This window comes from Cyrtonyx montezumae, unplaced genomic scaffold (assembly GCF_038088225.1).
Source record: "Cyrtonyx montezumae isolate F1298 unplaced genomic scaffold, pur_monq_1.0 scaffold_12, whole genome shotgun sequence".
Classification (NCBI taxonomy): domain Eukaryota; kingdom Metazoa; phylum Chordata; class Aves; order Galliformes; family Odontophoridae; genus Cyrtonyx; species Cyrtonyx montezumae.
In genome coordinates, this window is record NW_027071848.1 from 18,886,696 (window position 1) to 18,899,430 (window position 12,735).

Sequence of the window (12,735 nt, forward strand, 5' to 3'; positions counted from 1 at the left end):
TCAATCCCCTTCCTAAGAAGAACAAAGGGAGAAAGTAAGAAGGAAAAAGTCATGGGTTGAGATAAAGGCAGACAAATCACTAAATACTGTCATGGGCAAACCAGGCTTAACCAAGGGGAGGTTAATCTATTGCCAGTTATAAATAGAGCAGGATGGTGAGAAATACAGACATAACTATGTCACCTTCCTCCCTCCACACCTTCTTACAGTCATAACTTTACTCCTTTCTCCCTGCTCTTCCTCCTCCTTTTCACACCTGCCCATCCGATGACACAGGGGCAGTGGGAATAGGGGTTATGGTCAGTTCATAGTGCTTCATCTCTGCTGCTCCTTCCTCTTCTTTTTCATTTGCTCCAACATGGGTACTTCCCCCCTGTCTGCAGTTCTTCGTGAACTACATGCAACCTTTTCATGGCTTACAGTCTGTTCCTGTCGGGAACAAATCCATCAGCACGGGTCCCCTGTGGGCTGCAGCTCTGGCCTGAGGCCTGCTCCTGCCAGCTGTGTGTGATGTGCTCTGTGTGGTGCCCATGGGCTGTAGGGGGCTTCAGGAAGCTGCTGCTCTGCACCTGCAGCACCTCTTGTCCTCCTGCACTGACCTTAGGGGCTGTAGGGCTACTTCTCTCTTCCTGGTTTCCCCATCCCTTACTCCTCTCACACAGCAGCAGCTGCATGGTGGTTTGTACCCTTTCTTAAATACACTCTCGCAGTGAAGCCACCAGAGTCACTGCTTGGTGTGGCTTTGTCTGGTGGGTCCCATTTGGATCTGGCTGGAGCTGGCTCTGGCTAACCTGGGGGCAGCCATCTCATCTCACAGAGGCCAGTTCTGCTGTCCTCTGCTACCAAAACCTTGTCATGTAAATACAAATGTTCCATGTTGGAGCTTGGTTGCCAGTCAAGCTCAGAAGCTTGTTTGTGTGTCAGTAGGACATGTCAGCCAAACAGTTCGATTTTGTCCATAATGCACAAGTTTGTCTTCAGATTATTTTGTAGTGCTCTAAATGGGACTGCATCACCGTATTCTAATCAAATTTCAACCCAGTTGATCTGATCTGTCAGCTGTCTGCCACTGGAAAGGAGGGGTTTTGATTCCCAGTTCCCTTAATTCCTGTTTCTTCCTTTGAATGGACACTGATGCCTGTCTCATGCTTTTCAAAACAATTAGGCTTATTTTTTTGAGTTGGTGAATTTGGCAGGTCCAGGAAACGCTGAACGCTGTTGGAACATTCTTAGAGTGAAGACAGCAAGGCTCCTGCCTGCTGTGGTGAACTGTTAAGATGAATGTTTGCATCAGGTATAACATCCCATCTGGAAGATGTAATGGGGGATCTACATCAAACAGCAAGAAGAGTGAACTTGGTCACATCTTCTGTGTTTTTGAGGAGTTCTAGACTTACTGTCATGGTGGTGTATTAACAAATGCAATGGGGATTGGAGTGGTGCTGTACTTTTCCAGGAGTATTAGAAGTTACTTAATTGAGTTTTGTTCATCCGCCAACTTTTTCATTGTCAGCTCTTAGTACAAGTCTAAGTAAGTAGCACTCAGTTCGCTGCCCTGTAGATTTATGTGCAGAGAGATGATAAACATTGGCTGCTGCATAGCTATTGAACTGCATGTCATATCATGCCTGTCAAGCATCTTCAGTTTGCATGTTGAACAGCGAGGTGACACTAGTACGTGGCAAACATAACAGATGATGTGGGAAGTGAGCTCGGTGGCTTCACCCGAGGATGTTCAAGTGAAGGATGAAAAAGTAAATAAATCTCACAATGAATTGTTGAAGAGGCTTTATACTGGAATGTGCTTGTCTTTGTTCTTGATTATTATCATTTAGGATTTTCTTTTTCAGGCTTAGTGACTCAAATATTTCTTGAAAGCTGATAACTTTCTGGTGAATTTGTCTGATTCTGTTCATTCCACTCATTTTCCCCATTTCCTAAATAAAAGTTGTGTGCTGTATGGGTTCTTTACAAAAAATAGTTTCATGAAAGCTTGCTGAAGGTTAAACAAATTCTGTAACTTACATTGTCATCCTGAAATGTGAACTGAGATTGGTCTACCTGGGGGAATGGGTGGGTGAGTTTGTTTTATATACCAGTTTTCTTTTGGTGTAGAATGACATTGATTTAGGTATGTAAGCCTCAACTGTGGCAAGTTATGCTGTCCTCTCACGGAACATACAACTGTACTGTCTCTCCTTGCAGATTCTGGTCATTTTTTTGTTGTTATGGTTCTGAGGAGTTCTATGTTCTGTACACGAGATTAGTAGGAAGAGAATGCCTGACTTAGACTGCACAGTTCAGGAAGGCAAACACTGGGAGGAAGTATTTCAGACTAATAAAATGGGGTGGGAGCAAAGAAACGGTAGTGAAAAGTTTCCTTTATTTTATTTTTGCATTCTTGACTGTGTTTGCTTAGTCTTTCTTTTTTTTTTTAAATCTTAATTATCCCAACGTGTCATTTAGTTTTATTCACTGTTGTCTGATTTCATTAATTGCCTTATGTAAATAAAGCTTTCAGTCTTGAAGTAGAAGAGTAATGTGCATCTTCTTCTGCTGCTGCAGTAAGAGTTTGCTATGTTCAGGATGGATTAGGTGACTAAACTGACTGAAGCACAAATTAAGGGACTGAACAGCTGAATTGTTTTAAAAATTGGAATTTAGGAATAAGATATTATTGCTTATTTGCACTTGTTTGTTTAAAAACTTGTATTTTTGGCATAAAGGAAAGACTTCCAATGAGCTTGCTCTGTTCCTGTACCTACTGCATTCCCTTTCAGATTGCTGATCTAGATTTACTCTCACTCTCTTCAGGGTGTGATAAAACTTTTTGAAAATGATGTGTCTGCAAATTAAGATTGGTGATGTGTAACACTGCTGAAGCACTGCTGTTTAGACTTTTGGGAAAATTGGGCTCTATTTAATTGTTTAGAAAACATGAAGTTCACGTTAGATGCCTGTATTCAGAGAGTGTGAGAATCTAAGCTGGTGAGAGTTTATTGTTGACTAGTGAATGTAACAGCTGAAACAAGCTACTTGGTTGCATCTCGAAGTGGGATGATCAAATACATTCGGGAATGAAGGGTTTGAACTTGACAGCTGTGTACTTCTTGAAGTTTTATTGTACTGTAGAACGGTCTACTTGAATGTTAAAACCATTGATACCAGCCAGAGACTGGAGAGAAAAAGAAGTATATATTTTGTCAAATTTTCTTTGCTTATGCACTTTTTGTCCATATAATTTTAGTGAGATTTTTGACCCTTCAAATCTACATAATTGCTTTTAGAAGCAGGACTGTGAAAAGGTAAGCATAAAGTAGGTAATTAATATTGATTCTCTCTCTTTGTTTTTTTTCCCCTCACAGTTTTAAAATTGTGAAATCATGGCTCATTCAAAGACAAGAGCCAATGATGGAAAAATCACATATCCTCCAGGAGTCAAAGAAATCTCTGATAAAATATCTAAAGAAGAGATGGTGAGAAGACTGAAGGTTAGTAAACACGCTGCCAGTGATTCTATGGTGTTTATTGTATTCAACATTCAATGCTTCTATTACTGTATTTTCTATCTGAAAGGATTTATTTAGGTTTTCTTTTGTGCAAAACCTTTTCTGTGCTTGGAAGGAGGAACTTATTGGCTGTTATGCCTTCTGTTGATTGCTTTCTTGAAGTAACTTGTCCAAATATATTTAAAAGAGGTTAAAACAAACAAACAACATATGGAAATAAATTACACTAATTTCAAATACTTAAATTTTATTTCAGCTCCTGTAGTAATTCAGTGCTTTTAGAGATGAAAATACCGGAAAATGTGAAAGGGAGTGAGGTCTTAATTTTGGGAAGAATACACATACATCAGAATATATTCCATATATGTATTTGTGCTCGTCACTAGGGTTGATTATAAAACCCACTTTATAGAGGCTAGTAAGAGAACAATAAAGTCTTTGATTATACTGTGTAAATGTATACTAAGTCTCATGAATTTCTTGACCAGTTTGTTTGGCCTAACCCTACAGAAAGAATAGAGATACTTGGTTGCCAATTATGTTGCTCCTGTTCTTTATTTACCCATGTGCTTTGACAGAGTAGCAGACTTACTAGTGTTATGCAAAGGGGAAGCTGCCACTTGGGCTTGGCCTGAGAAACAGGAGGAAGCAGAACTAGTAGAGGTACCTTATGTATTTGATGATTTGGAAAAGCTTAATTTGGAATTTTCCTAAAATGTAGTTTTAAGTTACCTGGAACTACAAGTAAATGAACACAAAAATTCAAGCCCACAGAGCACAAGGATTCCTTCCTCCTTTCCTTACCATTAACCTTTCTGTTCCTTGGGAATTTAATTGATGACTGTTATGGTGCATTCTATGATGTTTAATAGAATACAGTGTATATTACTTCTGCTGCATAGATAAAGATTGTGCTGGCATTTTATTTTATTTTTTTTCTTAAAAGCTAAAACGGTCTTAAAAATGCTTTCTGATTTTATTGATTTTTTTCTTCATTTGCTGGCTTTGAATGTCTAGTCCTTGTATTGTCATTTTGTGGGAGAAGTGTGCTTTGCAGAATGTCATGTTTCTTGTCTGGCTGTTCACGCTGGCTGTGCATTCATGGTTATGCAGGCAGCGAACACCGTGTTCTCCTTTTGCTCAATTGGTTGATCTAGGCTATTGTGAACACCACAAGTGTGTACACCTGCATTATCAACACAGTTGCAGGATCTAAGGAAAGCAAGTATACAGATAAGTGGACTATTAACCTTCTCATTTCCCTCTCTGCTGAATTCACATAACTATGTGGGAAGAAGCTTTTCTCTATAGATTTTGTAATTCCAAGCAGATAGTTTGCTATTTGTTAAGTAAAGAGAATCCATTTAACTAAACACAAATTATTGTGAAGTCTGAGAATAAAACATGTGGAGTGAATTAATACATAACTTGGCAAGTTGGCATTTCTGATCAACTCGTTCTCCAAATCATTGTGAGGGAAAAATGCTCAGAGGGAGGGACTAGTACTGAAAGGCAAAGGTGATGAACATTTTTGGAAATGCTAAATACTCTGAGGAAAGCATTTCTTCCACAGTTTTTCTTAATGCGCAAGACCTAAGGAATCATGTTGTGAACCATATAAATTTTAGACCAGCAATCTAATAACATACTTTTATGTAAATTATTTGAGATGAGGTGGTGAAGCAAATTATTGTAGGAGCACGAAAGAGCCAGAAAAATTGAATGGGTAAAGAAATACGGAGTGCATTCGGAAGCTCCAGGAGTATTAATCCAGGTGGTTGGGGTGCAGTTTCAGACTCAGAAATTCTGTAACACATTGCTTTGCAAGAAACTAGAAAAGTGTGCTAAGAAAACGATCCTGTTTTACTTTGTCCTCTTGAAGTGCTGTGACAGATATGCTCTGGAGAAAAGCTGACTCATTTTTTTTTAATCGGTATGGAATATAATCTTGTCAGGGAAGAGAAACTTAAGGTTCATTTCTAAAATAGACAAAATCTATGCATGTTGCAAGAACTCTTGTGACACTTGAATATTTATTTGTTACCTTATTAAATATGTAAATATAATTACTTTCCATAGAGATGAACACAATTCTTTGCTGTTTGTAGAATTACGTCTGTATTATCTAAGGGTAGCATTGAGACTCAGGTGGTTCATCTCTTGACTTACTTGAAAGGAGATCATTTTTCTCTCAATGGATGTTGTTCACATAAATCAATAGTCTTCTGTACCAAACTCTTTATTGCCATTCTGTTAACTTGAAGGAGTTAATAACTTAAAGTAACTCCATGATACAAATAAGAAAGAACATAATTATTTTTTCAATTTAATTTCTATTTTTTAATTTTCTTTTTTAGTTCTTTATTTTTTATTAATAATTTTAAAATGTAAGCTAGCAGGTTTTTTTGTGACTTTCTTTTCCTGCTGTTTCTGCTGTTATTCTGTTTGCAGAACAGTTGGTGTTGCAGGTTATTTTTCTCGATGCACACTGGATCCTAATAATACTAATTAGCAGTTTAATCCTGCTGGACAACATGCACTGCTGGGATGTGCTAGTTATGCTTCTGCTGAAGCTCTGGGCTCTGCTTCTTTTTGTGGGTTACACAGAGGATAAACTTGTCTTCAGAATCAATAGTAGGAGAAAAAAAATCTGAAATTGAATAGAGAATAAAGGGGAAAAAATACATTGAAACCCTAAAGGAGAAGTGCACAATTTGAATAAAGTTTTGCTGTTCTCCAAACTGTTCAGTGAATGCTTCTGTATCTTTTGTTTTCTGGTCAACTTGACCATGTATTTGCTCTAAAAACTTATGTGAAAGCCTATTCTTGGGCTTTTGTCACCTCTGAGATTGTCTGTTGGGACAGTTGGCAGAAAATTTGACTTAATACTTTTCATACCCTGAAAAGTAAGGCACTGAGTTTACTACTCTTATTCAAACAGTCACTGCTGCATTGCTTCTGATAGATATTTTGCATTTTGTTATCATGTGTATTGAAGTCTCTTTTTACTTTCTTTATAGATGGTTGTGAAAACCTTCATGGATATGGACCAGGACTCTGAAGAAGAGAAGGAACTGTACCTAAATCTTGCTTTACATCTTGCTTCAGATTTTTTCCTCAAACATCCTGATAAAGATGTACGTTTGCTGGTAGCTTGTTGTCTTGCTGATATTTTCAGAATTTATGCCCCTGAAGCTCCATACACTTCACCTGATAAACTAAAGGTAAATGGAATTAATTTGTTTTATTTTCCATGCCTAATTTTTAAACTGAATGATTACTATGTTAGGTCATAACTTCTTTCTCTCTGTTTATTTCTGGTTCAGCCTGAGCTATCGGAGGCTTTCGTGTGAGTCTTGAATAAAGATGCTCTGTGAAGTCAAATGCCCATCATTTAAAGTGATACGTAGTACATCTTTCAATAACTCACAGATATTTGGATTTATATTGGAAATAGGTGTATTATTGAACTGTCTTTGGGACTCATGGTATAGGTAGAATTAGTCTGCTGACTATTGCTTTTATTATAATATCTTTCAAGATAGTTAATGCTTTCACTCAGGAAAAATATCTGCTGTTTCCAGTTAAACTTCTGAGAGATGGTTTCTGTCTGTAAAAGCCCTACTGAAACAAAAATACTTCTAACTAGAGAATAACTATTACTGATGTGAGTTGGAAAATGCAGTAATTACAAACATTGCTGATCCCACTAGATGGAGATGGTTGATTGAGAAATGCCAGCTTTGACAAGGTGATACAGATCTGCCCCATTTGTTTCAGGACGTTTTATTTTAGGTTGTTTTTTCATTTTCAAACTCGTATTTTAATAGATTTCTTTAATAGTTTTCTTTCTGTCTTTGAAAATCAAACCTACTTCCCTTACGCAGTCTGAATCTAAACAGATGAAATGACTTACACAGAAAGTATTGCAGGGGAAAATAATGCTGAAAACCATCATATTTTGTCTCCCTGACTTATGAGTGTAGTACAGACACACTCTCCCTCCATGGCAGGATAGAAAAAAGTTGGTGGAAGAAGTGTCTATTACAGTGGGAGAAATCACTGTTTCTGATCTAGTAGTTGTGTTGAAAGTGCTTCTTAAGCAAGAAAGTCCTATGGTTGCAGTTGAAGTTAGTGCTTTCTTACCTGACCTGGGGATTTCTATAAGCTGTAATTTCTCAATTCTGATTATTTAATCTCTGATCATACTTAATCTAGTTACCTTTGTTATTGATTACATCATGTCCAGCTTCAGACAAACATGAACTTTCTCTACTAGGCTGTGTTTGTCTGATGTTAAGGCTCCCTAATTTACAGTTCAGTTTTGAGTGTTTTCCTTCTCTTGCTTGTTAGTCTTATTTTTTTCTTCAGAGTGCAGCTAACAAATGATACTAACCCTCCATACAGAATTTCATCTGTCAAATACTGCAAAGTTTTACGTGTTATTATTGGAAGGTTTACATTACTGATCTTTTATTTACAGTGTACTCATGCTACTAGTACTTACATCTCTGAATAGACTATGGACTTCTCTGTCAGCATTCAGCTCTGCAATCTGCAGATTCTAGAATTTTATGTCCTGATGCAGATTTCTAAATGCATTTTGAGAAATAAAGACAGGACAGGTGGTAGACCTTTGCCCAGCACTGTTGAGGTAGATTATTGCAAACCAGTTTCCGCTGAACACAGCTTTTGTGGTTGCAGGACAAGCTCTGATACATATGTTGAAGAGTTCCCTCCACCTTAAGACAAAGAGGTAAGAGGAAGAACACTTCCTCTTGGGTTATATCTTGGCACTATTTTTATCTAGTATTTAACATATGCCTATAGTGCAATTTCCAGAATCTTTTTTGTCAGTATAGCTTACAAGTTGAAGATGGAAAAGGGGAAATGCTGGAATGGTTAATTTTTTGAAGAGGGGAAAACATCAATCTGAAATTTTTACTCTTACTTCATACATCTCTTTATCTCACTTGCACAATGTGTAAGCTACACAAAAAGGGGGTCAGAATTTGTGGTTCCCCTCTCTCATGTGTATCCTCAGCATAAATTTTTAATACCTCAATGAGTGTTGAGAGATTTTTAACAGTAGAGATGGAAAATGCCATGAACTGGGTAAAAGCAGAACTGGAGTAGGACTGCTCCTGTGGGACATGAAAACTTTTAATTTAGGGCTGGGGAAAGCCTAGAGCCCAGTTCTATTTTTCTGGGGTGGAGGTATTCTAATCATTGGTTTGTGTCAAAGAAAACTGCTTAGGCTTTAGGATGGTTTGCTTGACACAGCTGACGTGGAAATAGTTAAGCAGCAGAGCATCAAGCAACTGAATGTATTCTGTGGTGAAAGCTGTGGCTCTAATGCACACTGAGGCCATTGTGTGGTTAATTTGTATCAAGACAACAATCCACAGAAAACATCTGATATTCTTCCTAAAGTTGAAGCATACACATTTGTGGTTTTGGAGTTTGGGTTTTAATGTGTGCTTGCTTTATGAAATCTGATGTGAAGTAGTAGTGACAAATTTGTGGAAGTATGGTGATTTCTTAGCTGCAGCCAAAGTTAATTTCTCTTTGTTTTATGTGTACAAATGCGTGTTCAAATAATATACTCTATGCTCAGAAAAAGGTCATGTAACACTGTGTACTTAAAATTAACAGATGCATTTCAATTTAGTCTGCCTTTTAAAACAGTAATTGAGGTTGGAAATAAAGGAATAAATTCATTAGTTTTTCAGATTACACCTTTATTATTTGTGAAGCATTCAGATGTTAGACATATTGCACGGTATTCATTAGTATCTGAACCCACATACAACGCAGTCAGAATCTGGAAAACTAGTTTTGATCTCATTATAGTCTGTGAGTTGCATTTACTGAATGCTGCATACTGAGCTGTAGGATTAGAAAATGCAAATACTTTGTTAAATTAACACAACTTCTACAAGTAATGCTTTAAAAGAAAAAGAATCATTATACATAAAGCATGATCTCTAAAATGAAGTAGTTCTTACATTTGACATTCTTCTAGATGCTCCTTTTCTTGTTTGTTTGAATCCTAACCTTCCCTGAGATTCAGTTTGTGTGGCTGCCGGACTTCACAGCACCTTTTGGCCTGTCAGCTCTTCTGATAATAGAGCTCACTGCCCTGGGCTGCTGGCCTAGTAGTGCTTCAGCCACTGCCTTTAGGGGGAGATTTCTTCAGACTGGTCTTTGTCTATGGACTGAATGCTTTTTAGTGGTTGGAGTCCATTAGGTGTACCCTTTGCACTGCATATTCTGGTTTAATTTCAACCACAGAGTGTGGTTCGTATGCTTCGCAACTGATCTGAAGCGTGAACCAAATGGCAAATCTTCTGATCCTCCTTAGTTAACACATCAAAGCTACCGTCTCCTTAAATTCCATGATCCTGCACCTTTGAACCTTGTGCCTGCTGTAAATTTTAATTATTATTTTATTTGCTTTTAATTTTTGCTCTTTTTTTCCAAGAGGTAGTGATGTTGCATATTCTAATTCCTGTTTTTTTTATCTAGAGCAGTAAATGCTTGGCTTATCTATTAAGGCTGGATTTTGTGCTTGTAGCCTTAAAACAATGGAACTATATTCTCATCTCTTCTCCATCTCATCATTGTTGGTTGGGGGCAAGGTGGAATTGTAGTTGAAAACATAACAGAAGAGCTTTGTAAACTTAATTGGACAGTATGTGGAAGAGGCTTGTAAGCTTCCCTTATATATATATGTATCTTAATGTGAAAATTATGTTACAGTTAGCTTATAGATCTCAATTCCTTTCTTCTAAGGAAACTTTTCATGGTTAACTCTAGGCTTTCATGTATTTATTTTGGCAACTTCATATACTTCATAATTAATTTGCACCCAAATTATTATGAATGCACTTGAGGCTGTGAACACTGTCTCTGGATGACGATGATATGTACTTCTCAGTCTTTTGATTTAAAATAGTAGCTAGGAATTTCTAGCTATTCATTGTTCAAATATAAAAAGTAGTTTAAAAGGACACCTTTCTCTGTTTCTGTTCTGTTCATAATTGATTGCTTGTTCCTCACAACCTGCTTGAATTTATTTTGAGAGATGCTTTTCAAAAGAAATTTTCTGGTGCTGAAAATAGATACAGAAAGTAGGAGAAACTTAGTTTATTGTTTTTGTCAGTCTTTTACAAGAGCTGTAGTCTGTCAGGAGCATCGTGATGGAAAAATACACAAACTCTATAGTGTAAATGTATTATAGTACCCTTAGGAAAGCTCCAGTTTGCTACTACTTTATTTCCTCTTTTTTTCCTGTTCAGACCCACTGTAACATAAAGTAAAAATTGAAAGTTCATTGTCCTTGTGAATAACATTGACTTCTGTGGCATGTCAGCCAATTGCAGCTTTACTTATCAAATTGACTGTTTTTATTTGGAAAAGATTTTGCTTTTGCTTCCTCAGAAAAATAAAACTTCCACAATTCTTTTTGTAAAGAGTTAGAAGCATTTTAAGACTACTCCTTGAGAGGTTTTGTAGATTCTGTTTTTGGATAGTAAAATTGCATCTCTGTTGTCACTACATACGTAATTTCAAAAGGTAATTATTGTAGTTTTAAAAGTTTAATTTCAATTGATTAAATGTAACTTCTTTTCTTTTCAGGATATATTTATGTTCATAACAAGGCAACTTAAGGGTTTAGAAGATACAAAAAGCCCTCAATTCAATCGATATTTTTATTTACTTGAGGTAAGCTTGATAACTTTATATTAAGCTTAAATGCTGTTTTTAAACTTAATCTTTCATTAACTGCTTCATTTTTTCCCTTTTCAACTTAGAACATTGCTTGGGTGAAGTCTTATAACATATGCTTTGAGTTAGAAGACAGCAATGAGATATTTACCCAACTGTATAGGACACTGTTTTCAGTAATAAAGTAAGTATTTTCACAAATATATTATTGCATGGTTGAGAAGTTGTTTCTGACTTAGGTGTTCGGTCTGTTGTTAGGCTTTAAGCATTCAGAAGCTTAATTTTTATAACCCCGTCCGATTCAATTTAACTAAAAGTAGCTGTCAGTTCCACATGCTTTAATTAAACAAGATACACAGCAGATTGTCTTTTCTTCCAAGAAAGTTGTATTTATTGTCTCTTACTGCATTTATTTTAACCATTTTCTTTGAAACTGAAGGCGAACGGTACATTATGCAGTTCTAAGAGAGCTGGGGGATTCGTGCTGTAAAGTTGTGGTACAGGGGATAGTGGGCACCAGAAGGAATAATTGGAAATCATCTAGTCCACCCCTCCCTGCTCCACAGGGTCAGCTAGCCCAGGTTGTCTTCAAGGATGAAGGGTCTGTGGCCTCTTAGTGCTTTCTGTTAGCAGTGTTCATTCACTCTACCAGGAAATAAATATTAAGTTTAAATGGTGTTACCATTTAAATGGTATTCTATTTGTTCCCATTGTTTTTTGTCCTGTCACTGAACACCACTGAGATGAGTCTGGTTTTGTCATCTTTTACTTTCCCAAATCAAGTATTTATGACATGTTCTCCCTGAGCCCTTTCTTCTTGAGTCTGAAAAGAAACAAAAAAAAAAGCCAGCTCTCAACCTGTCCTTTAATGAGAGTGGTTCCAATCTATAATCATGTTTCTGGCTCTTTGTTGGACTGACTCCAGTATATCTATTTCTCAGCACTGGACACAGTTCTCCAGATGTGGACTCAACAGTGTTGTGTAGAGAGGAGAAACTTCTTAGTATTCTGTCTTCTTGTGGTAGGAACTGATGCAGTCCTTTTTACTATAGTTGTAAACAAGGAGGGCATAAGGTTTGAGAACACTATGAAAAGATGTATGTGCAGTCCAGAAACTTCAGTAGCTTGACTTCTAAGAAAACTTGTAATTTGATAATAATTATTATTACTGTTGTTCCATGGGTTGTTTCCTTTTGGCATTATCCTGGAGGATATTTTGGTTGTCCTTTATGTGAATAGTACACTGAGAATTCTTGTTTTTGATTTCAGCAATGGACATAACCAGAAAGTACACATGCACATGGTTGATTTAATGAGCTCTATCATTTGTGAAGGAGATACTGTGTCACAGGAACTTTTGGATACAGTGTTAGTTAATCTAGTGCCAGCGCATAAGGTAAGAGTTACTCGTGGTTAAATTTCTTTTGGAATCCTTCTTAAGATTTGTCTTTTTTTTCCAATATTTAGATTTTTGCTGTGATAATAGCTGAAGCAA

The 12,735-nt window shown here is 36.9% G+C and overlaps 1 protein-coding gene across 3 annotated transcripts in view; it reads left to right on the forward strand.

Annotated features, from left to right (window-relative positions):
- Positions 1-12,735, forward strand: part of PDS5B (PDS5 cohesin associated factor B) — a 94,503-nt gene that overhangs the window by 18,061 nt on the left and 63,707 nt on the right. For all 3 annotated transcript variants that reach the window (XM_065730207.1, XM_065730205.1, XM_065730206.1), the window contains exons 2-6: positions 3,366-3,491; positions 6,530-6,733; positions 11,151-11,237; positions 11,327-11,424; positions 12,510-12,636. In XM_065730207.1, coding sequence (XP_065586279.1) covers positions 3,384-3,491; positions 6,530-6,733; positions 11,151-11,237; positions 11,327-11,424; positions 12,510-12,636 — 624 coding nt within the window. In that variant the 5' untranslated portion in view covers positions 3,366-3,383. The remainder of the gene's footprint in view (positions 1-3,365; positions 3,492-6,529; positions 6,734-11,150; positions 11,238-11,326; positions 11,425-12,509; positions 12,637-12,735) is intronic.